The 23887-nt window shown below is 35.1% G+C and overlaps 1 protein-coding gene across 2 annotated transcripts in view; it reads right to left on the bottom strand.

Annotated features, from left to right (window-relative positions):
- Nucleotides 1–23887, bottom strand: part of AHI1 (Abelson helper integration site 1) — an 87154-nt gene that overhangs the window by 25939 nt on the left and 37328 nt on the right. For both annotated transcript variants that reach the window (XM_083856278.1, XM_083856279.1), the window contains one exon: nt 19938–20055. In XM_083856278.1, coding sequence (XP_083712404.1) covers nt 19938–20055 — 118 coding nt within the window. The remainder of the gene's footprint in view (nt 1–19937; nt 20056–23887) is intronic.

Below are 23887 nucleotides of genomic sequence, written 5' to 3'. Positions count from 1 at the left end.
AGCCCTGAAGGCAACAAAAATAGCTTTTTTCAAATAAGCTATTTGCCAAAACATTTGTTCAACACTAACCAAAAGTCAGTGGGGATATTAATCCTATTAATATTGTTACCTACACACTCACAACGTCAGAAAATCTGATGCTACAGAGATGATACAACATATGGATATACTGTCACATATACATTGTATCAAGTCTTTGAATAAAAAACAAACAAACTGAAAATCAATAAAATGTCTGCATGATAAAAATTTTATTTTTTAGACAGCCAATTTGAGCATGGGAGTGTTGTGCCAACTCACACAAACCCATACTAAGATATACAAAACATTTGATAAAAACAATTGCTTGTCTGGAAAAATATTCAAGTTTTAATTAAAAACATTAATCTCCATTTTTATCAATAACATCATTGACCTTCATATTTTTCTAAGTAAAACACACATTACTTCCAAGTGCTCCTGGACTGTAGTTTACACACATTAGTTTTCCTGTGCAGCCTCTATATTCAGCTGCTTCTCAGGTGAAAACTGCATGGTTAGACCAATATTCCCAATTAAGCCCCGGTACAGGGCAGCACAGACCTGCTACACTGCAAGCATAGGACAGAGACAGATGTGCAACTCAAAGATATAAGGAGTGCTGTAAAGAATTCTAGAAGCTGGCACCAGTTCAGACTCAGTGTTTTCCATGACTAGAGACAAACAGAAAATACTTATTACTTTGCTTGAGGTATAAACAGATCACAGCACACTTGGACACAAATACTCTATGATCCTGCCTATTGGTTACCCCAAAGTAGACTTTAGTGTTATCTGTTACTTGTTTTTAATTATCAGGCATTCCTTTAGTAGCCCCTGCATTCAAAAGGGTCACATTAAAAAATGCCAAGCAAACCGAACACACCCAAACCAACAAAAAACTTGTTCAAACATTTCTCATTCACAAAAACAAGCTCCATTCAGCAAGCAAGGAATATCCATCCCTTCTTCCCCAAATGAAGCAGTAGAATTTTAAAGCAATGTTCCACAGCTACAGGCTTGATATGGTTCCATGCTTGATGAAGCATGTAAATGACATCAAGCAGGTGTGACTAACAGCCTCAGCAGTGCTTGCTTTGGTTCCCTCTCATCCAGGCTGTATATGCTTTTCAACTACTATATTGAAACTGAGGTCTGGATTCCAGAAGGACACTTCCACTTGATCTAAATATTAAGTTTACAGGACACCGTGACCTGCTGGGACTCTTGCTTAGTCTGAGCTTATAGAAAGGTCATTAAATCCCTTGTAAGGTCAAGCCTGAAACACCCCCAACACTCAGCGTAATCTACACTGTATCTTAGGAATGCTTCAGAATCACTAATGGAGAAGCATTTTTATTGATGCAGATGTTTTACTTGTACTCTCCAACAATCTTCTTTCTTATCTGCTGTCCTCACCTTCAAAATCATATACATCTTGAGAACCTAATCTTCCCTATGAAAGTCTCAACATTTGAATGACTGCATTTCCTATTACTCTGCATTAATTCTTCAGTGGTTTCCTTTACACAGAATTTTACATGAGAAGAACATATTACTTCTAGGAGAACTTACTGGTAATGTCTAGCTGCGAATCAGGCATCTCAAAAGGATAGATGCTAATCCTTTATCTCAAATGATCAGAATTTTCACATCGACACAATTTAACACTTTAACACAATTTAACAGCTCTTCTTTAGGGTCGACATAATCCTATTGTTACAATTATGTTGTGAGCCTATCAAAGAACTGGTCTGAAAAACAGTGTATCTGTCTACCTTGAGAGGAACCTGAAACTATGGTAGCTTCCTGTACAATTTGAACAGTGAACTGAAAGTGTATCCTCAGTTCCCCTTGGTCACTTCTGGCAATTTATTCTTTTGCAATCTAGAGGAAAGAAGACAGAAGCCAAGCAGCTGTCCAGTCCAAAATATGTCTGTAATGCCAAGTCCCCAGTTTTATTGCATGGTTCCACTGAAAAACTACCCTCTGATAAACACGGCAGTGTGATCAAATTCTAAGTAGTTGGACTGAAATGCACAAAGTAGATGAGTTCACTACCAAATAGACTTATACAGAAATTAATATGACAGCAGCAACAGTGCCCGAGAATAGCACTTGTAATAATTAAAACCGCTTCCTTTTAAATAACAGCATCTTTAGAGATCTTGTTTTAAACTAATAGCATACAAGGCAGAAGTTTTTCTAGACAGTCACATAATTCCACTACTATCCTACTGGACTGTCTGTAACCACCCAAAGTAATTTTTTTTTTGTGAAAAATGCTTTTTTAAAAAAATGTTAAGAGAACATTTATTACAGAACTCCTGTTTAAATGAACTTTTCAAAAGAAGGCTTTTTCTCACTTTCTGAAATGTTCTTGATAAATTAATTTTTTACTTACTAAAGGTATTTGAGCATAATAAATCTCTAAGGAATCCAGTCACATAGAATCTACAGCTAATGACATCATCCAAAAATTCATCTTAGAAAATTCTCAGAAAATCACAGAGCAAAAGACAAATATATATCTAAGAAAACTGAAATATGTTAATATTCAGACATTTCTGTGACAAACACCTCTAAAGCATGCAGAGAGAAAAAAAAAATCTTACCTACTCATACATTATTCTGGTTTTAACTGAGTTTTACTTTAGGTTTACACTAATTGCTAATGTCTCAAAACCCACAAAAAATCCTGGAAGACATGAAAATAAACGACACCTCTAGGAAATGGTATTTCTTATTGCAGACATTCTTACGAATTATATCATGGTCTCTTACAATGCCGTGTAGTTAAAATATACCCAAATTAAATAACAAACACCGGAAAAAAAGTCAAGTCAGATATGAGATGGGTATATGTAGATCAGCTCACTTCCACTCCTCTTCTGTGGCTTTAAAACTGTTTCTAGTACTGAGAATCATGTTTTCAGCACAGTCACAGTAGTATGACCAAAAGTATGACCTTTATGACCAAAGGATCTTTTAATATGCAATATAATCTCTTTCCTTTGGGTTTCAAAGGAAAGTTTAGAAGTTTTTAAAGTAAAATCTTTCAGCTATTTCTGCAATTTCATTTTTCAAACTCTGTAAAATGTAAGGGAATGAAGATAATTTTGTAATGATCTAAATATATATTAATCTTCCCTCAAAGACTTTATCCTCAAACCAATTATGCTCAAATAGATCAAACAGAATTCATTACATAAAAAGATGGTTTATGTATTGGGTAAGAACCTGTTGTCCTTTATTTAAACACAGGATTGCAAATACATTTAAAACCCACTATAAACATTTTCAGATGCAGTTCACACAAAATGTAAGGAGTGGATGCAGTACTTAACACAAGCATACCTTTTTGTTTTACCAGCAAAGCAGATAGTCCACTAATATCCATTGCTTTGGGTGAAAACCCACTCCCAACTCTGTTCTACTTTGTCTAGCACCTATGATTTTGAAGATATTCCAGACTGAAAGGAGAATCGATAGGACTAAAGTGTATTGAAAACTGTTTCAGTGAAGTTCAATCTGTATCATAGTGACAGGTCAAGAAGAAATGGTCTCAAACTGCATTAGGGCGGGTTCAGGTTAGACATCAGGAAGAATTTCTTCATGGAAGCAGTTGTTAAGCATTGGAATAGGCTGCCCAGGGAGGCAGTGGAGTCACCACCCCTGGAAGTGTTCAAGAAATGACTGGATGTGACACTTAGTGCCATGGTCTAGTTGACAAGATGACTCTTGGTTAAGCTTGAATTCAGTGATTTTGTAGGCTGTGATTCTGTCATCTTGCATATCACTTAAAATGTATTGGCTTAGAACAGGCGGCTCTCACATGCTGTATATACAAAGGTGCTGTGATGGCAACATTACTGAATGCAAAGGTCTTCTATAAGTACACCTGTAAGATTCTTGCAGTGTATTCTGCACTGACAGAAGTCTACTCAGTGTCAGCCCATGCCGTTACTAGCGCTCTCCTTTTCTCTTCCCCATCATTTTCTTTTATCAAAGCATCCGAAAAAGAATGTCAATGTCATTCTCATTTTTTAAGTGGGGTTCCAATTTACTAACCTAAATCTATCCACTTAAAACCAAAACCTAGAATCTATAGGACAACTAGAATTCCTCTCTGTTTTCTGTCTCACTTTTTATAAGTTATATAGAAAAATATCTGTTAATTTATTTTGCTCATTGGATATGAGAGCTGTTTACACGCTATATACTTTTCCTACAGCTGTAAGAGAAGTATATATACATTTCAGTAAAATGAGAGACAAAAAACCTCTGGCAGCTGTACTGCCATATGTCACTCCTCCAGTTAGTGGAGATTGATTTAGACGGCAGGCATAAAAAAACCTCTCCAAGTTCAGCTGAAACAGGTTGCTGATAGGTGGAAAAGCATACCTTGTTTTTGTTTCCCTTCCCTGTCACTATTAATCCAATAAAAACCTGTAAAATAACAAAATAATCTTGGGAAATTATGTCAATAGATCAGGCTTTGTTTATCATTCAAAATACTACTCTATATAGAAAAGTCTGTACAGAAGGATAAGCTTTCAATGAAAAAGTAAGTAATGTTTACCTTTTCAATCAACTGTTTACTAAACACGGTATAAAAAAGAGTTATCTAGAAAAAAAAAATTTGAGGGAGTTTCACAATTCAGAACCCCGTTGTTCCATACATTGTGCTGCAGCTTCTTTAACACAGCATGTGATTTCCCAGTGGATGCCCCAGCTGCAGCTACTAGGACAACCGTGGGTTCCCAAACCATGAGCAAGTCACAGTTTTCCTGAAGTGACAGACACAACTGCTCTAGTTGTGCTTTAACACAGTAACCTCCTTATCCAAGGACTGATGCAGTTATCGCTAGCTAATGCATCTGGTTGTCTGATTCCACAGCTCAAGTGACCAAGTAGTTTGTCCTTGCAGCAGAGTTAAGTGAACACTGGAACAGAGCAAGGCTTAAATTCACACCTGCAGATCCACAGAGAGATACCTTTGCTGTAATATCAACCAATTCCAATCCTCATATAAGAGACCTCAGAATCAGACAGCACTAACATGAAAACACTATGCTTCTGGCAGTGCCAGATCCCACAGCATAATTATATCTCTCATCAGCCAAAAGAATGCATAGAGATATTCATTCAAGGTTAGCCATCATTTTCATTCCTGATCCAAGGTATACAAGGGCACATATATGTGTTTGCTCTGAGAATAATCCTCCACAAGGACTATAGAGATTGTCTGACACTGACTTGAGGTTTCATTTGAAAACATTTATTCTGTACTTAGGCACAATCAAGAGGCAGAATTGGGCCCCTATTTACAAAAAGCATAATGAAGTAAAAACTATTGCATCACAAAACCAATTTAAAAATCCAACTTTTTAATTAGAGATTAAAATCAAATACATTTAGCAGCCTACACACCCACCTAATTATTTCTGAGCAATCTTATCAAACCATCATCTTACATTTTTCTCGCAAATGTTAAGTTTCTACAGTACCATATATAAACAATGCAAGTAGTAGCACGTGTCCCAAGCATTCTTTTGAAGTAAAGAACATTTACTGAATTCATGCTAATCAGGAACCTGCTAATTTACGACAACTTCTAACATTACATCACAATGGCAGTAGATATCACTGAAAATGAGCAGAGGTTATAGTATCCAGTTGTTTCTTTCTACAACTTGGAGAACAGAAAGTGATTCTACAGCAAACATCAATAAGCCTGCATAGATAACATCAGCTTTCTGAAATCAGATTGGCAGCATTATTTACAAGTTTTCAGATAGCAGATAAAAAAGATGTAAGGAAAATGCAGACTATGACGCATTCTTTGTATTAATAAGAGTTATTTTTCTTCCACTGCTGCAGATATCCTATGAAATTCATGATTAGTTTTGCTAAGCTCACCTGGACTATTTAAAAGCAAACAAACCAAAATAAAAAAGAAATTTATTTTGTATTCTATTACATGTAGTTTGTGGTGCTCCCTATCAAAAAATACTTCATGAAATATAAGACCGGCAGTCCCTTGGAGTTGTAGATGCCCAACACTGAAGTAGCAACCTTCACTTTTGGGTTTAGTAATATTTTTGCTTCTGCTTTAAGTTACCCTCCCTGAATCAGAGGAAATCGAGTTCTTAAGCACAATTTATGATTATCTGCTTTCTAAAAATATGTAGAAGAGTTAAATTTTATTTATTAATACAGATAATGCCTATGTAATACAGTTAAATAGAATTTAACTGTCTAAAACTCTCAAAGTCAAGTATCTTATGGCCTCATGACTCTACTCGTGTCTTTAAAAAAAACATACTTAACTATGGATAAAACACAAAGAATGAAAATTATGCAAGGAAGGAAAACAAAGTAAATTTTTGCATGGTTCTTCCCACAATAGGAATTCAGCATTGCCTAGTTACTCACAGTTACTTAAATCAAATTAGCTTGCCAGTCTACAAGTGGAAAGCTGTAAGAAAATACACTTAGAACACCACAAATATCTTTCAAAATCAGCCACTAACACATTTTTGCAATACAAAGTCTTGTCAGCTTAGTAAAAACAACCAGTTACTGCATAAACTACTGAATTTCTATATTACCCAGTAAGCCTCGCATTGTCAAATCACATCTAGAATGGAAAAAAAAACTAAAGAAAAATTCAAATCTTGTAACTGTTTGAAGAGTTTATGTAGCATTTTCCTAACATTTACATTCAAGGTAAAATAGTATCACCAACACCATGTGCAGTATGATGGAAAAAACAAGTCAATTTGATATTTCAGGTCTTTATCATGACCAGAATAGCCTCTACTTTCTCTATTACATAAGCACTTTCACACAGTACTGAAAATTAATTTTGACAAAGTATTACCAGAAAATTCCATGAAATAGCCAAATAATTCATACATTATCAAACCTGAAAAATGCAGGACGATTGGCAGACACTATACCAGGAAACCACTACATCAGATTTTTAATTTGGTCTCAGATCAAAAAAGTAAGGAAAAAGTTCATGGCAAACATACTTCTATATTCAAAAATAAAAGATCATGTTTTTAAAATACACCCCCAAGTTTACTTTCCATTTCGTAGTTCAGAAATTGGAGTGGCCAGATATTTCACGGAAATACGTGTGCAGTGAAACCTAACTACTCCATGAGAGTTTTCCCACATGCACACTTTTAGAGTTTTCAGAAAATTTATAAACAAACTACTTTTAGAAAGAGTTTTTATATGTATCAGTGATTAGAACATGTATGAATAAGTAAGCCCCTTCTAATTAGTATCCAATTGAATAGGAAAATAAAATAATGGCCTTCAATCACTTGGGTAACAGAAAATCTGAATATACTTCCTTGTAAATAACATGAAAAAGCACTTGAGACTAATATTGATATCATCTGTTACAGAGGAAAATATACTGAAACGTTATGTCCAACATTAAAGCAATACATTGGAGATCCAGCTGGGCACAGATTTCAATGATACTGATTTTTCAGTTTTCTTTACCTACAAGGATTTTAGAATGCAACAGCAACCTGTTACTGCTTTTACAGCAGTGGATTTTCAGAATGTTTGGGTCTTAGGCGGGGGATATGCAAAAAGAAAAAAGCATGGAAAATGTTTGCAACAAACATAATTAGAAGGCAATACTCCCTTTAATTTACAACAGTGGTACCTGATCTGAAGAGAGGTAAAAGAAGGAAAATCAAGACAGGCAGATTCATAAAGAGTGGCTGTGCCCAGCTTTAAGCTCAGATCACATTTCTAAAACTCTCGATTATACTGGAGGGAACAAAATTCTCTCCAAGGTTAAATCAGGAGCACAAAATGCTACAGCTGGTATTAGAAGACTGTAAGACTTTTCACTATCTCAGTGGCAAGCCAGAAAGTAGAAGTAACAGTCTTATCCCATGAATCAGTATCTTGTTTGTATAGGAATTTTGCTAGCAAGACTATTTGCACAGCAAATCTAAAAATGTAAGCAAAAATAATAATGAAAATTAAAATCTGAATGAAAAAATACCATTTGACTAAATATTTTTTACAATATCATGAAATATAATTTAAGTACTTAATACAATACCATACTGTCTTTTTTCACATAGGTAGTCAAACTGTTAAAAATTACAGTATTTTAACATGTAAGCCTAATTATATGACCCATCCACTCTAGTCTGACTACCAGTTTCAGCTAAAATCACTACTGACTATGCTCATACAGCATCTCCAATAAGTGAAAACCCAGACAAATGCAGCAAGTGCTAAGTTTTCACATTGATCAGTAAGAGAGTAAGAGGAAGGTGATTAAGGTCTGAATATTCAAGAACAGGAAATTCTTCTCCACAGCCTCTTCTAAAAGGAACCACCCATTGCTATGCATTATGAATTATATCTGAGTTTCTTTAAAACTGACTTCATCACCAATTGCTACAATTGCTTCTTCTAAAGGACCAAACAACTGAAAACCACAGAAAATTGTCTAGTAACACTCTTAAATTTGGAAGCCTCGAAGCATATGTTTTAATAGCCTTATTCAGTAAACCTTCCTAGATGGTTTTTGCACACACTTACGTGCCAATTATTAACTCAAGAACTGGTGATACAGACAACCCTGGACACACCTTGTTCTCTTTGAGTGATTCCTGGAACTTACTCTGAAAACTGTTTTGGTAAGAAGAGCTGATTTGCAGGAAGAGTCTTAATTGCAACCACCATTTCAACTGCTGAAGATCCTTTACATGTGTGAGTAGCAAACAAAAATGGAAGTTTCCTTTATGTTCTGTACCAGGAGGAAAAAAAAAATTCAAAAAAAATACTCTTATCAAGGTACACATGATGTGGTATATTACAGATGTGCATTAGGTGGGCACTACACTCTAAATCTTGCAAATAACAGTAGAACAATTACATTTCTTCTCCTCCTTCTCCTCCTTCTTCTTCTGCTACTTTTTATGCAGAAGCAGACAAATCTGAAGCAATTATAATTTGGCAGAACATACATTATATTAGATTGAACTGCTGGACACAAAAGGTGAAAAGTTGCCACTAATTAATCTATGTATATATTCAGAACTTGTGTTTTAAATTATTTTGAAAATGAAAAATTCCAAGAACATGCCTGGAGTCCTTATAGGAAAGAAACACTAGCTTGGTTTTAGTTAGGACCTGGCTCACAACAGAAGTTCTTCAACTAGCAACATATATAAATCTGAAGAGGTGACACACCTCATGGATACCTCCTCTGTATTGAGACAATCATAAAACCCCGCACTTTAAGGACAGAATCATCCTTTTTTACTACAGAGGTGAACTCTGCTTAAATGTGATTATCCATTAATGAAAACTCAAAGATACAAAGAGTAGGAAAATGAAACCTATTCAAGGTCTTCACCTGAAAATGCAACACTTTACCAAGTGAATCTTGTTATGCTCTGCAGGTGCACAGTAACACCCAGAAGTTTGGGGAATGAATTCTCATGACATTTCAAATTGCTACTAGGCAATTTGTAACACCAAAACATGCTCAATGCATATTTTGAAAGAAGCTCCAATGTTCTGTATTTTATTGTTTGGCATATTAAATGCAGCAGTCTCCTTCCTTTGACCAGTCAGGCTCTGAAAGGATTCCAGAAAGACCTGTATCAATACATGCCACTGCAACACCCTTCAGCTAATCTGTAAAAAACCCCAATCAATGAGGCACCAGAAGCTGGCATAGATAGACAGCTAGAGTAGAGATTGACAGGCTAGGAAAAGGGGATGTGATATCTAGAATTATATGGAAATGCAGTATGCTGGAATTAATCTTCAGACGAGATAAGTGTCAAATATTATCTGCTACAAGGTCCAGTAAGAACCTTCTGCAAAGGGACTGTCCAGCAAGCCAGAACAAAGCCCAGGGTCAAGTGAGCAGGGGAGACACTAAAAGAGTTGCTTTGAATTTACTTGTCACTTGAATCCTTTTTCTTTGCCTGAGGAAGTAAAAACTGAAGAAATTGAGCCCAAATTGTGAGAGGAAAACATGAGAAAAGAACCTCTGCAATCTCTTCCTTCATTGCATGCCATAAGGTTGCAGAAAACACCCAAATACAAGTTTTCAGAAGCAGAGCTTTAAGAGAATTGTAGCACTTCATTTGAAGCCAACAAGCAATGAGCCACTGTTCCCTACAACCTCCAGCAAGCAAGAAAGCAAGCTAAAGATGAGCATGCAGGCTGCAGTGAAGCTCCCGTTTCACCTGGATCAAGGCAGCACACTGAGGCCAGCTCTCTATGTAACAGCAAACTACTGTGTGACAGCAGCAATGTCTGAGTTACACCCCCATAGAAGCCCTCACTCCTCTATACCTGCCTTCTGCTTGTTTAATGCTTTCCCAAGCCACCATCCGCTATCATTAGTTTATACAGGACCAACGTGATCCATATCAAACTACAATGATCAAATTGTATCAGTACTACAACCTACTGCAGAGCATACTACAGACCACATACACCCAAGTTAACTTTAAGGTGTTATATTAATAGAATTATTCACGTCAGGGAAGTTTGCTCTCACTGAAATTGGTGCTTCAGCAGTGAGAGTAACAAGGTGCATATGAATCCGTGGAAGTTTAATTGCTTCACACATAAAACAAAATTAGCGAAGGCTTTTTAGAGCAGTTGAAAAAGTATGTATGTGTACCAGAATGGGATGGATAATGTATGTTTAAAACACAATTTTTTAAAATTATTATTATTTTTTGATGCACTTAGGTTTTGCTAATTTGTCAAAACCAATGATATAGCCAAAGTACTTTTATCTCCTCTTGGGAGATGGAGATGTCTCCCTCTTGTGCACCATGGCTGCTACTGGGTTTTTGCGTAGTCCTCCCAGCTCCTCTGGAAATGGTAGGAACAGAGGGATTGGAGCAATACAAGCAGGGAGCAATTTTCCATTTTATTCACTCATGTTTACTGCTGTATAGACAGCATCTTTACTGATGTGAGCTTTCTGCTAGACAAGAGAACTGGTATTTTACTGGACAGTCCTTGGCAGAAGGACTGTCTTCCCCTCTGTGACCAGCTGCAATTTCATCCAAGCATGTTGATGTCTCATGGCTCAATAGCCCAAAATTACAGACAAGCTCAGAATGAAAACAGTTAACAGGACCTCTCTACTCAGGAATTAATTACATTCAGTTGTGTTAGGATCCACATAACTGAGAAAGTAAGGGCACACTTAGGCCAAATCACTTTTGGCAGAGACTTTCCACAGTACTACGTCACACTCTTGATTTTGCAATCTTTTATCCACTGCTGCCAAACAGAGAGTAATGCTTCATTTAATCCACACCCTTGTATAATTTGGCTGAGAGTACTTCCTTTAGCCTGAAGGCTCAGCAGTAATTACCCTAACATACACCAATTTCAAGTAAATATAAATGGTGTTCTTTAGATAAAGTTTTTGGAATCTTCAAAGATTGCTGTTATTGTGCTCTGTATTTAGTGTAATTTTTAGAGAAATATTTTAATTAACTTACCTAGAAGAAACACGAAAAAGAACATATAATAAAGGAACACGAGTATCTTTGATCTCAGTATAAACAATTCTACCAAGTTTAACTAGAAAATACAAACTCTCCTGACATTTATAACATCTTATCAATCAGACAGGAGAAACTGGATAAGAAACCTTTTACAATAGAAGAACTAGACTGTCATTAATGTTAATGGTTATGTCTCTGTGTCTTTACTATTCTGTTGGAACATTTTTGTGGTTAGATGAATCTATTTATACAACTTATGTTTTCGAATTAAGAAAACATTTTTACTATTAATTTTATAAATGTAAACACCCAGTTTTTCTACCTTAAAACAAGGCCCTGCATGTGTCCCTTAAGCCAGAACTCTGACATTGTCCAGTGATGTGGGCAGAACAGCAGGGTCACAGAGCTCTGAGAAAGTGCCTTCCCCTGCAAAATGTCCTGAGCTGCCTTTAAGCCATGATGAAGGCACAGGTGTGTCCTGATACTCTTAATTTTTATTTACTGCCAAAGTCAGTGGTAAGCTGGAACATCATCAGCCTCTGTAACCTATTTGCACTGAAGAAACTGAGTCACAGCTACTTCAAAATGTAAATGGTATAGCCCATTAGGTTATAAAAGAAGGAGGTATAAAAAAGTAACAAAAACATCTTGTGATAGATGTTCCTATTGTTTTAAAATAAAACTAACTTTGAGAAAAATATTTGTAAGCTGTATTTTTCAGTTCTTCCACTGCGTTATAAGCAAATAATAACAAAAAAAAAGTTTTATTTTCTTTCTTTCTCCCTTCTTACCCATTTCCCTTGAGTCAAAGTGAGAGACATGAATATCTTAAAATGAATTATCATTTTCCCCAGGGGAGATCCCATTCAAATCAACAGATACATATAAAAAGCACTTTAGACTTAATGCTCTTCTGCTTATGGTAAAAATACTTCTAGCAAACATCAGTGTAATTACATCAGTTGACACTTGCTGAGAGCTGATCTGTAGTGTTGAGCTGGTGATTTCTCTCTACTGAATTCTCCTACCATCTTTTGAAAAATAAGGAGGAAATCTTCTAACTGGATCTAAAATTTAATTCATTATAATAAATTCTCAGTGACTACAAAGTAATCTTTAGTTAAAACAAAGGTTTGTAATGACTGTAAAGGTATGTTTATCTTCAGTTAACTGGAGGAAAATATCCCCAAACAGAGTAATATACTCAAAAACCAAGGGACTAAAATAAGTGACATTCACTCACTTGAAAAGTGCTAGTATTCTACATTATTGTTATCCAGACCAAGTGGTGGTAGGAATCTTTAAGTAATACCATTTCCAAAAGATAGAAAACATACATTCTTGATCCAGCTACAGAGTTAAAATCAATTACATTCTATGAATTACAGAAAATGTGAGAATTCTGCAAAGTTGCAATAAGATATTTCTTGTAATAACAGAAAGCAACTCACATTTCTACATTTAAGAATATAAAAGAAAAAAGTAGGCAAATTTTTGAATTTTTTTCACATCAGTGTCCCACTAAAATAATTAAATGAAAAAGGTCACATTTAAAAAAATCTATCCCCATAAAAATATTAGAGCAGTTCTCTTGAAAATTTTTTAAAGTTTCAATTTCTGACAAGTGTGTCAGGCAGAATTAGTTGTTCAGACAGAGCAGGAAGACAGCAAACTGCATAAGAACACAGAAAAAATAACTGAAAAGTGAGAGACAAGTACTAGGCACTTATTTCTTTCATCTTGATGCACATTCCCCTTTTTCAAACACATGACATAATCTACTAGCAGCAGATTGTAGCTTGCAGAAAGCTAACCACTCTGCACGCATTCATTCTCATGTATCACTTCCTATGCTGGCAGTACCTCTAAAGGACATACTAAAAGTGTTCTGCATTTCTGTTCAGTTCCAGACTTAATGGGTAGCAGCCTGCTAATCAAAACATATTTTGCCCACCAGACTGCCTGATCACATTGAGGCCATTAGGACTATCCCTTAGTGAACAGGAAACTTGGATTTCTCCCTCTATAGAGGAAGGAGGGAGTAGTAGTAGTAAGAATAAACAGAAAAGATAAATAGATCAGGCAACCAGTGCAAAGACGACTAGACCATTTGCACAGCTCATAACACCACTTTATTATTGTCTCAATCAACAACACAAAAAAGGCCAGCAGACTCACCAATGCTAGTGAAATAGAGAAACTTTGTGAAATTATTATACATTACTTACTTCCCTTTTGTAAATTTTTTCATAATTAAAGTAAAATTAGTTTCCTATCATTACCTACTCTTCCTAGCAGATTGTACTGCACTCAAACCACTTTCAACTAATAGTGTGGGCTCTGAACCACTTTTAGGTGTGTATTTGGTTCTCTTCACCATAATATGCTTCTTCCCCAGTTTTAAATATGTGGGGATAAAAAGAAAAATGTCAATGGGACATTATGGCAAATTGCTATACCATTTCCATAGCTCTGATCTGTGCAGAGCCCTGCAGGCTTAATTGCTTTCACCATCACAGCAAATCTAAATGAAGCTGCTGGGTGAGCTAATGAGGCAGCATTACAATTCAACAGGGAACAAATATACCTACATTCTTTCACAACAAAATTGAATTCTTTTCTTATGTTTATATTCTTGGCAAGAATTCTTTTACACACACTCAAGACATTTCTGTTAAAAAGTGAACAGGAAGATATTTCACTCCTACATTAAAATTTGATTTGTTAAAATATAGTATTAATACTAATATGCTAGGATTAAAAACCAAAAAAGTATGTATTCAATATCTGTGTGCCATTCAATTTGTCTGCATGGACTGAATCCCAGTAACAGATTTCTCCAATGGGCACCCCCACTGGCATTCCTCTAAACAAAAATGTTTTCTCCCCCAAGGTCAAAATTATGTACTTTCAGCACAGTAGTGCAGGGAAGACAGCAACACTGCCACCTCTACCACATGGCTTCTTTTAGTCATCTTATGTCTTTCTATCACCTCTTTCAAGAGACACTACAAATACTGTATTTCATCTCATACTTGGACTATATAGTATACATACGTGCACCCTCCAATTTATATAGACTCTGTTGTCTTTTTTAGCACCTCTTTGAAATATTTTGTTGGTGATTATTTTCAAATTAGAAAAAAGTAAGTTATTTGACTAATGAAATTGAATTTAATTGTTGATTTGATACATTTTCAAGTTTGTGCAAGTCCTCTTTCCCCTAAGAGTTTCTTAGTAAGAGAAGAAAAGAGTAAGAGTACACTCAACAAGCTTTCTGCAGACATTCTTCATTGAGTAGCACAAAATTATGTGAAAGGCATACACAAACCAAAAAACCCAAACAAACCTATCCAATTCCTCCAGGGCTGTTGCAGTACAGAAGGATAGATGTTACAGAACTGGGGAGAAAGTACAAAATCCTGGGGGAAAAAAAATCAATGATTTAACATACATATGAGATTGCAACTTTTGACATGTTTCTGCAGCATATCAGCACAATGTGAATTTTGCTACTTCGTGTACCTCCTTTTTCTGATTCTAAAAAAACCCACCAAGAATAAAAATAGTATTTTAAGAACATTTAATTGATGCATAAACATTTCTGATATCTTTGATGTAGAAATCTATTTCACCATTTGCTTAAGACTGAAAGAAGCAGTTTTAAATAGTCTATCAAATGTAACAGAGGATTTAAATCTGAAGTCAGTTTTGTTAATATCTTTAGAGAGCAATAAAGAGTGCTTTGAAGCTTTCACTTTATATAGGTGGAAAACACCTTTGATTGTCAGTTGTGTTAATGGAGAGAAAATTTCTAATTGTTCTCAACCTTGCCAAAATGTTGTGTTTTTTGTTTTTGAGATTTTCTTTAAAGATACAAGAACCATCACGTTTCTAGCACATACGTAATTAATTTTTAAGAGCAAGTTTAATTAACTGGTTTTATTGAAGTCCAAATTTCAGTGAACAGATCTGTGTAGTATTTATAGTCAAGCTTCAATCTCCCACATAATTAACCATTAGGGTCACTGTTAATTACGATGACTTGAAACCTAAAACTTATTTTAGAAAGCATGTCCTGAACATAGTGGTAGTTACTGAAGAGTCACTGTTGAATAAAGCCCAAAGATGCCGGATATTTCTTTCATGGCATGCCACAGACCTGCAAAACAGTGTCTCACAGGGAAGGTGATTTCACTGTCCAAAGATGCTCACAGTCTTAAAGAGGAAAGGCAAAAAAAAAACCAGAGAGGATTTTAATGTCTGTCAGCTAGAACGAGCAATTGAAAATCTGGAGCTTTTGCTACTTCCTTATTTGTTTAAAAAATAATAATTAGGAAACAGGTCATCCTGGAAGAAGTTATGAAAGAGGAGCATATGAGAAGAAAGAAACAGGAATGTTTAAGACAAAGTCCTGGATAGCACACAGTGCACTGCTGCAAAAGAGCACTATAGGCCAGGTATGCTAAAACTAGCATTAAGCATGAGCATAGCAGAGCTATACAGTACAGGCAAGGTAAAACCTCAATTCTGACGATCAAAGACAGATCTTAATCAAATTGTATTACCAACGAAGAAGAAAAGGAAAGGAAGAAGAAAAGAAGTTCAGCAACCTTACGTATTATGTACCTTTAGGGACAGATTCCTTGTAAGACTTTGTGAACCTAATTTTCAAATATAAAACTCAAAGGGGATGACTTTCTCCAAAGACAAACATCTAGAAAACTTTTCAAATTATTGAAATAGCTATGAGCGCAGCTACAACTACACCAAGGCAGACACAAAAATTATCCTGACATGGTAAAATGAGTCACACTCTTGAAAAATTTCAGCTAATAGGCTATCATGACAGACAGTAAGAAAACCTAAGTTCCATGCCTTTCCCTTAAATTTAAAACAATCTTTGTGAGAGGAAAGCACACAATACACATTTTCTTTAATTAATTCTGTTAAATCTGATTAAATGTCTCCAATGAAGTGCTTTATATGTAACACAAAAAAGTAAGTGGATCCACGTCTTGTATCTGTTTTGTGGTACTTATTTAGCTAATTACTATTTGACAAAATTCATTACGTTTTTCTAGTAATTCTAACCATGCTCCTGACAAAACTCTCTCTTGCACAGCATTGCATAGAATCAAAGAGAAAGTAACAGATGTTGTTAACCTTGAATTTGGCAAGAGTTTCAACACTGTCCCCCATAACATTCTCAGAGACAAACAGCTTAAGTGTGCTATGTGTAAAACAGACAGTGGAGCAGACTGGGAGTTGGCTGAGCTGGAAAGTTTAGAGGTTTGTAATCTCTACACGAAATGTAACTGAAGACTTTAGACCAGTGGTGCATTTCACAGGTCACTACTGGAGTCCACACTTGAACTTCTCCGTTAATGACCTGGATGATAGGACTGAGTACACCCTCAATAAATTTGCAGATGATAAAAATCTGGGAGGAGGGGCTGATATAGCAGAGGGACATGCTGCCATTCAGAACAAATGAGCCACACAAATGGGCCAACAAGAACCTCTTGAAGTTCAACAAGGGGAAATGCCAAGTCCTGAACTAGGGAAGAAATAATCCCATGCACCAATGCAGACTGAAATACACAAAATATAATTTAGAGAATTAAAAAATCTTTCCTGTGAGAACAGTCAAATATTGTAATATGTTGTCCAGAGATGTTTTGGAGTCTCCATCTTTAGAGATATTCAAAATCCAAATGGACAAAGTCCTGAGCTCTAGGCAAATCCACTTTAAGAGGAGAGTTGGTCAGTAATGGTCATGGTCAATAATATCATGATCTTGTCTTTACTCATCTCACACAAAGAATATTCTGTCACTGAGAAAGATACTGAAGCTCTCTATCAGATGATTAAACAATTAATTACTTAATTTAGTGCAAACTTGTTGGAAACAAAGGCCATCTTGCCTCAGAATCCATGAGTTAACTGATCTTGAGGGAAGTAGGGAAATAGAATAAATAGCAGAATAACATTGGGCTCCATTAAAGCCTATAAACCTGCGAAATCATGCATTTGAAGAAAAACCAAGACATATGACATGTCAGGGTATACAGAACTCATTTGTCACAATGAAGACACATATTTAAAAGCCATAGCAGTGAATATTATTTTTATTTGAAGTATTATATTACAAAGTCACATACAGCTAATTCTGCAAATGTATCTGGATATGAAAAGATTTAAAAGTCAGGAAAGATCTGCTGTATTTCTGCTACTGCCCATATAGCACATAGATGGAAACACTGTTTTTCTACTGTTTCCCACCTCAGGCAAGACCGAGACAAATAAACTGTCTTTTAAAAAGAAAGGGCTGCATATACTCAGGCTACTACACTGTTCATACTACAAGATATCAGCTACCACCTTACCAAACTATTAGAGCATGCATATACACCAGTTACATGGTTAAATATACTGCTACCAGAGGTCTGTGCATGTAAATGGTAATTCTGCATTTTGCTTTAAGAAGCACTAAATGCACAGCAAAAGGTGACAGAACTGAACTGCCAACATAACCTTCAGGAATATGTAACCATCTGCTGGACCCCTACTACATGCAATCGTTAACAACGCAACATCGCAATTAACATGAGTAAAAAATTAAAATATACTTTGTATATAAAAGCAACACAGAAAATAAAGGTTCTGCCCTTCCAGCACAGAATCAATAAATCAACAGATGTGTTTAAGTACAGAATTTCTATTATTCAAAGGCAAAAATTAACTGGAAGTTAATTGAACACCAACACTTATTTTCACAGTTTATAACCAATGGGGAATGATGAAATAGATAAGTAAATCCTCTTCAAGTTTCACTGAAAACAAGTCTACCACAGTAGAAAAACTTGGAGGCCCAAAAAATGACAGAGAAGTAATTCACAGTTTTAAAGGATTTTCTTACAGAAAAATCTATTTCAATTGTGGCCCACAAGTATTTTTATGGTTGCCTTCCCTTAAAAATCTTCCTGTTCTCATGGCTTCTTCTTTACTATATTTCCTTTTTTACTATGCTTCCCTTGTATAAATACTACCCTGTACCTGTGGATCATCTTGGAAGTATCAGTCTGTTTTGGAAACAAAACCACTGAGAGTGTTCATGACTAGCTGTAACATAAACCTATGTTCACTCAAGCTATTTAGGAAGTCGCCATCAATACTTTTTATCTGTGCTTCTGCATAAAGTAAAATTCAAGAAAATAAAATTCCTTCATTTGAGCAATACTAGGAATAGACATGCAGAACAACTTAAAAGTATATGTTAATGTTCTTTACAGGGTTAGTCCACTTACTTTAAGTATTCACAATATGTAAGCATATGTGTGCTACAGCCTCTGTGAGATTTACACACTGTGGAAATAATATGCATCCACTGAGCAACAGATGAATATTATTATGGCTCCAAGCTCTTTGGTTTAGGTAGAAAATAAAAATACTGAAGTTTATTGGTTATAGCCATTTGTGCTGTGAATGAGTGACTAAGAGTGATTCTGAGACCAGTGGTCAGTCTTTTACACCATGCTAAGGACCAGTCCCCAGCTGCTCTGAAAAAGTAATAATAACTTCATTTGCAAAAAAAAAAAAGTCTGCCTTTAGGAGATAATTCTGTTTAATTACAGAGATTATTCCTATCTTTACTATCTACATTTTAAATCTCTACTACCTGTTTTTATTTCATTATATATTCCACCCTCCCTCTCGAATTCTTTTTACCCTTCTCAAGGAAACAAAACAAAAACACTTCGCAATTAAGGTGCCAATTTTCTGTCTTATTTTACAGGTGCCCAGAAAGAGAAAATGGCATGAAATTATAAATTTTACTATTAGATACTGTGATTAGCAATGAAACAGATATTATTAGCAAAGTAAGCATCACAAATATAAGCAATTGCATGGCTTACCCTTTTCTCAAAATCTTTCAATACAAAGTATCTTTAGGAAAAGAAATCTAAAAATTGATTAAAAACAACTGCAAATAGACTATCAAGCACTATGGTTCTATATTAGTACATATGCTTTTAAATTCTATTTGGTTTTGAGTGTCCATGTTTAAGACACTTTAGTAAGCATTAAAATATAATGAAAATATTAAATTAAGAAAAACTAGCAACCTCATCCTCTTCTACGAACTTACAGCACTAATAAACAGGTGTACAGCCTAAAGAAAAAAAAGTATTACAAAGAAACATGCATCAGCATAGGACTGTGTCACACTGCACTTAATAAACATGATCACATATAAAAAACTGTGTTAGTCCCTGAAACAGCTGCACAGCAAAATTTTAAAAAGCAGAAAACAAAAAATCCTCAAAGAAGTTATCACCCCTTCCCTATGAAGAGTGAAGAAATAAAGAAACTTACCACTTTCAGCAGTGAAAGAATACAGAGAATTCACTGGAATACTCAGAGTGCCCGGCAGTCTCAGCTTGGAGTGTGGTGACAGAGATGATGGTGCAGGAAGCAAGAGATTTGAGTTTGCCTGTAATAGGAAGACAAATCAGAAAGTGAAATGTAATTTCCTGGGTGACTTACTGATGCAATAGCTAGAAGATAAATATTTGCTTATTGTAAATAACGATTAAACTCCAGGAAAAAAATTAAAACTCAAGTCAATGATGATTAACAACTTCAATATTTATTTTTTCTTAGTATTTGGAGATATAGACCTGGAAAAATTACTGGCACAGCTATAAACTGAATTGTGTGTTTATATATGGACACTCAACTCTCAAGCAGCGCAAACAATGAAACAGAATTGTCTGACATGTACATATGCTCATAAACTTATAAATGTAAAATAATTTCTCATTTTTGAGTACTCAGACTGTACTACATCCATAAAGAGATACTCACCACTACAGGAAAAAAATCTTAAACTAATCCTAGCACAGAATTGATTTCTGCAAAGCAATGAACACCAAAATTCCAGACACCTTCTGCATGTAAATTACACATAATATAATTCCAGTCCATAGCAACAAAGATGATGTAGCTAAAATCTGTTTTCCTATAGACTTTCTTGATATAGATACAACTATTACAAAGCAAAAGCCCTTCTCAAATTCTACTCTTGCTATATTATCCAATACAGTGGATGAAAAAAAGTGTAATCATCTTAAGTTTTTGGTTGATCCAATTGAGAATTTTACTGTTTGCTAAATATATTTTCACTGCCTTAATACACCAAAGCCAAAGTGGAAGAAAAATAGGCCTTAAAAAATATTTGCAACTTTCTTCAAGCAAGATGCTTATATGCTAAAATTCTTGAGTTATTTACATAAGACGCCATAATTCTTGACCTTTCCAAAAGTCAAGTCTATTTCATCATATAGAATAAAAGCATATGATCACTTAATCCAACTAAAAGCTCCCAATCAGTGGAGCACTACCTTTGGCCTCAGTAAACTCTAGATCAGAACCTTAAACTTCAGTTGTGGGCCAGTAACATTTTCAAGTTTTCAAACTACTGGCTTGTAAATTCTATTTAAAGAAAGGAGGCAATCACAGATTCACTTTGGTTGAACTATCTCAAAAATTATGTATTTTATATAACTATTATTTCTGAAATTCAATTCAATAATGCATGATATTTGGGTATTGGCAGGTGTACTGGAATGCAGGTATTATAGGAATAAAACACGTGTTGATCTACTTGACTGGGCCAGAGGGTATCTGCTACAATCTGCTCTGCACCACTACACCTGACCTTAATCTTAATGTGTCTGGTTTTTGTACAGGAATATGGATTTAATTCTGATGAAGACAGTTTACAGGAAAAACTATCTTTGACTAACAAGGAATCTTGCAGCAAAAGTGCACAACTGTAATGACTATACTGCAAAGCTGACAGAAAAAAAAAGCAAGAGAGAAAATGAGATTAATCAATGAACATGATTTTTAAAAAGCATTAAACTTGCTAGATTTTATTACAGTGTACAAATTTAAATGAATGTTATTAAACAGTAGCTGGGAAATGTTATCAGAGTGGAGGCCTGTTTTTCTGAACAACTACAACAACAAAATCAATCTGCTTTTCCTACATATGCAAGTAAGTAAGCTTTATTAATACAAAGTTTTCTCTGATACAAAAAAAAAAAAGGTGGAAAGCCATTAGCTTATATATTTACTCAACTACAGAAAAATAATCTGTTCTGCAAATGTTTTGAGCTCAGCTTCCCAGTGTTTCATCTTCTTTAATCCATTGTAAACTCCAGGGAGAGCCTTTCTCCCTAGATAAATGAGAAGTTCTCCCCTTTGCATGAATTTCTTGCTAATGCACACTACACTCTAAGACAAACTGAGGCTTTCCAGTAAAATACTTTAATGGAAGTCTTTTTCAAATTTGCTATCAAAAATTAGGTTTCAGATAATACCAGAAAATGAAGACAGGTTGAATATACAGGCCTTTAGAAATCAAAGTAAACAGGACAGAGCAAACTATTGAAAACTAACACTTAATAGATGCCTTCTCAGTTCATCCTAGAAGAAAGAATTATGAAGCTAATTTTGTATAGGTTCTGGTCCTTGAACAAATTATATAAGAGATATGGAACTCTATGTAAATTATTCCTGTACAACACTTAATTCACTTCTCTTTATATTCCTGCTGCATTATGCAAACAGTCTCAGTATACATGCCAAACAGAACACTTTGAAATCAAATGCAATAAGACACACACAAGAGAAGACTGAATGGGCAGACCTGAGGATTTAAGAAAACCACCTGTTCTAAAACGCAGCATAAGTTTCTTAGAATACTTCCTTCCTGTCCAAGGCTTTAAAAACAAGACAAAAGCCTTTTTAATAAAAGGGATATTAAATATTAAGTTTTAAGTCTAAGCAGCCTTACAGGAAGTGATTCATTCCTCCCCTTGATGGCAGTGAAGCTGAATTCAGGTGAACTATAAAAGACTGCCCATTCAAAGTAGAGACAAAACCAGAGTTTCAATGACCTTTCTGCCAATAGCTCTTAAGCATTATTTAAATTTTTAAGAGGCCCAAGGAGAAAAAAAAAGGCACAATACTGTAACAGAAATGAGAAGCACTCAGCTAATAAGTGAGGAATAGTGATTAAAGCACAACTGTTTCTAGGTGAAGTACACTATTCTATGAAAAATAATTCATTCTCCTACAACAGGCAGACATAAGACTACCCACAGAACAATATGAAGCAACCTTTTTTTTTTGAAATGCATGCTGTGGGAAAACATTGCTAAATACCTTTACAACAACGATCAAAGTTGGCTAAGATAGCCAACCACGAATTTACTTATTTTTCACAACAGGCTCTGCTTTCTTCATGCATAAACCACAGCTTTATCAAAGACACAGTTTACTACTATTAAGAATTGAATAAAACTAAGAGTCAAAACATTCTTATTGTTTCTGTCACAATAAAGATACCTACACAATTTCTGTCAGGCTTAAACAAAGACAATTTGCATTTTCTTTTTTGTGTTAGGGCAGCTCTATGCAAATTATGCAAATACACATTTTCAGTGAAACTAGTTTCCACATTAAAAGTGAATGGCACGAGACAAAAATAGAATGCTCTAAGACTTGACAAAGTGGCAAAAGCAATTTCTCTTTTTCCTAAGAATGCTATTTCATGACCTTTGCAATCAATACAATCAGCATTTCCATACATACTTGCAAACTAAATCAAGTTGGTCAGCTCTATACTACTTCTGAATCTCTTAGTTTTAGGTTTCTCTTCTGAAAGCCTATGTCTCTAGGACATTGCTTTTAAAGACAGTTTAAAAGCATTATTAAGACATTATTCTTCAGAATTTAAAAGCTGAATCTGAAATAAAAAAACCCCACAACACAATCTGATATTTTTCTCAATGTATAAAGAAAACACATAGGCAATAATGCGTAAAATAGGAATATGGCACTACAGCTTTTAAATTTGCAATACAAGTTTGAATCAAGTTTACATTGATGAAAAAGTACAATCATTTCTATGACAGCAGCACTAGAAGGACTCAAATGAAAGCTGGGATTCTATTGTGGTAGGGTCCTGCAGTCACTTGCAGATAATCTATTCTGCTCTTACATAGCTCTAGACTAAGTAGAAAAGCCAAACACAGCTAAAATGAGATATTATCCACACACACAGGCAAAACTGAAACAGATTTACTTTGTTTGTCTGAAGCAAGTATGTTGTCCTGAAGCTTCCTACAGTCCTCTTACATGTCTACACGGCAATATGGTTTCCTTGTAACCTGAGTGCCCAACTATTTTTCCCAATAGAAGCCCAGAAATGACAAGGACATACAAATGGAAATTGACACTAACAGAGTAATAAT

Source organism: Zosterops lateralis (assembly GCF_965231275.1).
Source record: "Zosterops lateralis genome assembly, chromosome: 3".
NCBI classification, from domain to species: Eukaryota; Metazoa; Chordata; class Aves; order Passeriformes; family Zosteropidae; genus Zosterops; species Zosterops lateralis.
The sequence above is the reverse complement of the archived record's forward strand: the minus strand, read 5'-3'. Positions and strand labels throughout refer to the sequence as shown.